At 33.7% G+C, this 2,226-nt stretch overlaps 1 protein-coding gene across 4 annotated transcripts in view; it reads left to right on the top strand.

Moving 5' to 3' along the window:
* Window positions 1-2,226, top strand: part of LOC113280890 — a 9,898-nt gene that overhangs the window by 1,287 nt on the left and 6,385 nt on the right. For all 4 annotated transcript variants that reach the window (XM_026529506.1, XM_026529503.1, XM_026529495.1 and 1 more), the window contains exons 2-4: window positions 177-221; window positions 319-386; window positions 1,830-2,007. In XM_026529506.1, coding sequence (XP_026385291.1) covers window positions 177-221; window positions 319-386; window positions 1,830-2,007 — 291 coding nt within the window. The remainder of the gene's footprint in view (window positions 1-176; window positions 222-318; window positions 387-1,829; window positions 2,008-2,226) is intronic.

A 2,226-nucleotide genomic window follows, 5' to 3' on the forward strand; every position in this document is an offset into this window, starting at 1 on the left:
TTTTTTTTTTTTTTTTTTTTTTTTTTTTTTTTTTTTTTTTTTTTTTTTTTTAATTTTCTCTCTTTCTTTCTCATGAGAAGACAGAGATGTTAGGCAAAGAAACCACAGAAATATGGTTTCTTCTGTACATTCATCCTGATTAGCATTTCTGTTTTTTGTTATTAATCATTTATTAGGCACCCGGCCTCGAACTTCGCAGACGGTCGCCTATTGCTCAAATGGTAAGACTGTTTTGATCACTTTAGAAATGATTTCCTTCTCACTTGATCGTTTGTTCAAATTTTTCGTTTGTTTATTTCTTATCTTTTGGTTAAGTAGGCTCTTCACATTAATGACGAGATGTCTGCCAAGAAACGGCATTTGGAGAAGGGACTACTGAGGCAAACGTACATTTCTTGACTTAATACTCTTTGTTTGTACTACCTGTTGTGATCTAATTTTGGAGGAATGGTTTGATGTTCTTACTCATTGGTTTGGGTTTTTCTTCCAAATAATCATACATAGTTTGCTTAAATTCAGGTACTAGTCTCAGGGAAATGACCAGTTTTGCATGTGCAACTCCCAACGGTTTAAAACAGAAGAACGGAACTTTAGATTAAATTCTTACAAACATGATAATGTATGGACCGATAAACAAAGGGTTCTTAGAATAAACCGTATATATGAATGAATTTAGACTATCGAACAAAAAACAAAAATAATTAAATAAATCATGTCATAGTTTCCGCAATATCTACCTCCCTGTAGAGGTCAAATGGTTTACATTTCAGTCTACATAGATTCTCGAGGCTTAGGCATGTTTAATATTGGATACTTGGATTGTACTCATCAATATGTGATGATTATTGTAGTTAGAATGTAATAAGGTTCTTAATTTAGTGATTAATAGAGCAAAAACGTGTGCCGTGTTTTTTTTTTAATTGTGCAGGTTATTCTTTTGGTATTTTACGATTCAAATCCATTGTATTCTTAGGGACAATAGAGTTGAGAATAAGATGAACTGGGTCAATAGAGTTGAGAAAGTAAAGAGAGGTTGTAAGAAATGAATTCTAACAGTTGATTACCAAGTTGGACCAGGAAGATATTTAAGTACAAGATGAAAGAATAAGATGAACTGGGTCTTGCAGATGGGTTTGTGTTTTACCTAGAGGTGATAAATTAGTAACTTCTGTCTTTGGTAGTTGATGATCTTTAATGGACACACACTGGATCAAGTTAATGAAGACATTAAAACCTTCCAGTGTAGGCTAGTTGGCATGGATATCTTCTTTGAACATCTGATATTTTTTTCCAGTGTATATGTTAGGTTATACTAGTCAAGATAATCATGTATACAAAGTGGTAATAGAATTCATCACTGCTTTATCTAAAGAAGTTAGGTCCGTTTGCAACTTAGCAGTAGCACAATATTTGTTTTCGAGCTTTGGTGGATAATCATCTAGCTAAGTAGGCTTGGGTTTTTTGATCTCCTACACTGCAGTCTAAGATCCCTGATGAAGCTTAGAGCCAACGGCACTTTTTTTTAATTATTTGATTAGGTACTCCAATTGCAAAGTTATTTATTGCTTTATTTAAACATGCCACTTTCATGACCCAGAAATTTCAAGAATTACATGAACGGCCAATTTTAATGATGTTATTGGTGTCGATGCATCGTACTGGCAGGCATATGCTTTCACCTTCTTATCTATATTAATGGATGTTTCCTTAAACATTCCAGCCTCTGTTCATTTTTCATGTGCATCAATTTCTTAAAAGTTCACTATATTTATCTGAGTACTTGTTTCAAAGACCTCTTACTGGATTATTTGTATTTTCCTTCCTGGAAGACTGCTTCACGAACCATCAAATAACTGTGAGATGGATGACGAGAAATGGGAAGAATCTGTGCCTCTTGCTGCACCAGAGTTTGAAGTTACAAACCACAACTATGAGATGTACGATCACAAACATGAAGTATCAGTTCCTGTTGATATTCCAGAATGTGAAACTGCAAAGGATGTTGTGGTAATCTAATGGTTAAAACTTTTGAAAAGAAAAGAAAAATATATCTCGTTTCTTATGTTAAACTTCAATGGTAAGCAGTATCCTCCCTCTATTGTTTTTTAACTCGATGATATCTGCTGATTTGCAGGTTGATAGCAGTATCCTACCTTGTTTCTTGTGTTTTTGTACTCGATTCAATAATCTCTGTGTAGTATCATATTTTGTTTAAATTGCACTTGC

Source organism: Papaver somniferum, chromosome 1 (assembly GCF_003573695.1).
Source record: "Papaver somniferum cultivar HN1 chromosome 1, ASM357369v1, whole genome shotgun sequence".
Taxonomy (NCBI): Eukaryota; Viridiplantae; Streptophyta; class Magnoliopsida; order Ranunculales; family Papaveraceae; genus Papaver; species Papaver somniferum.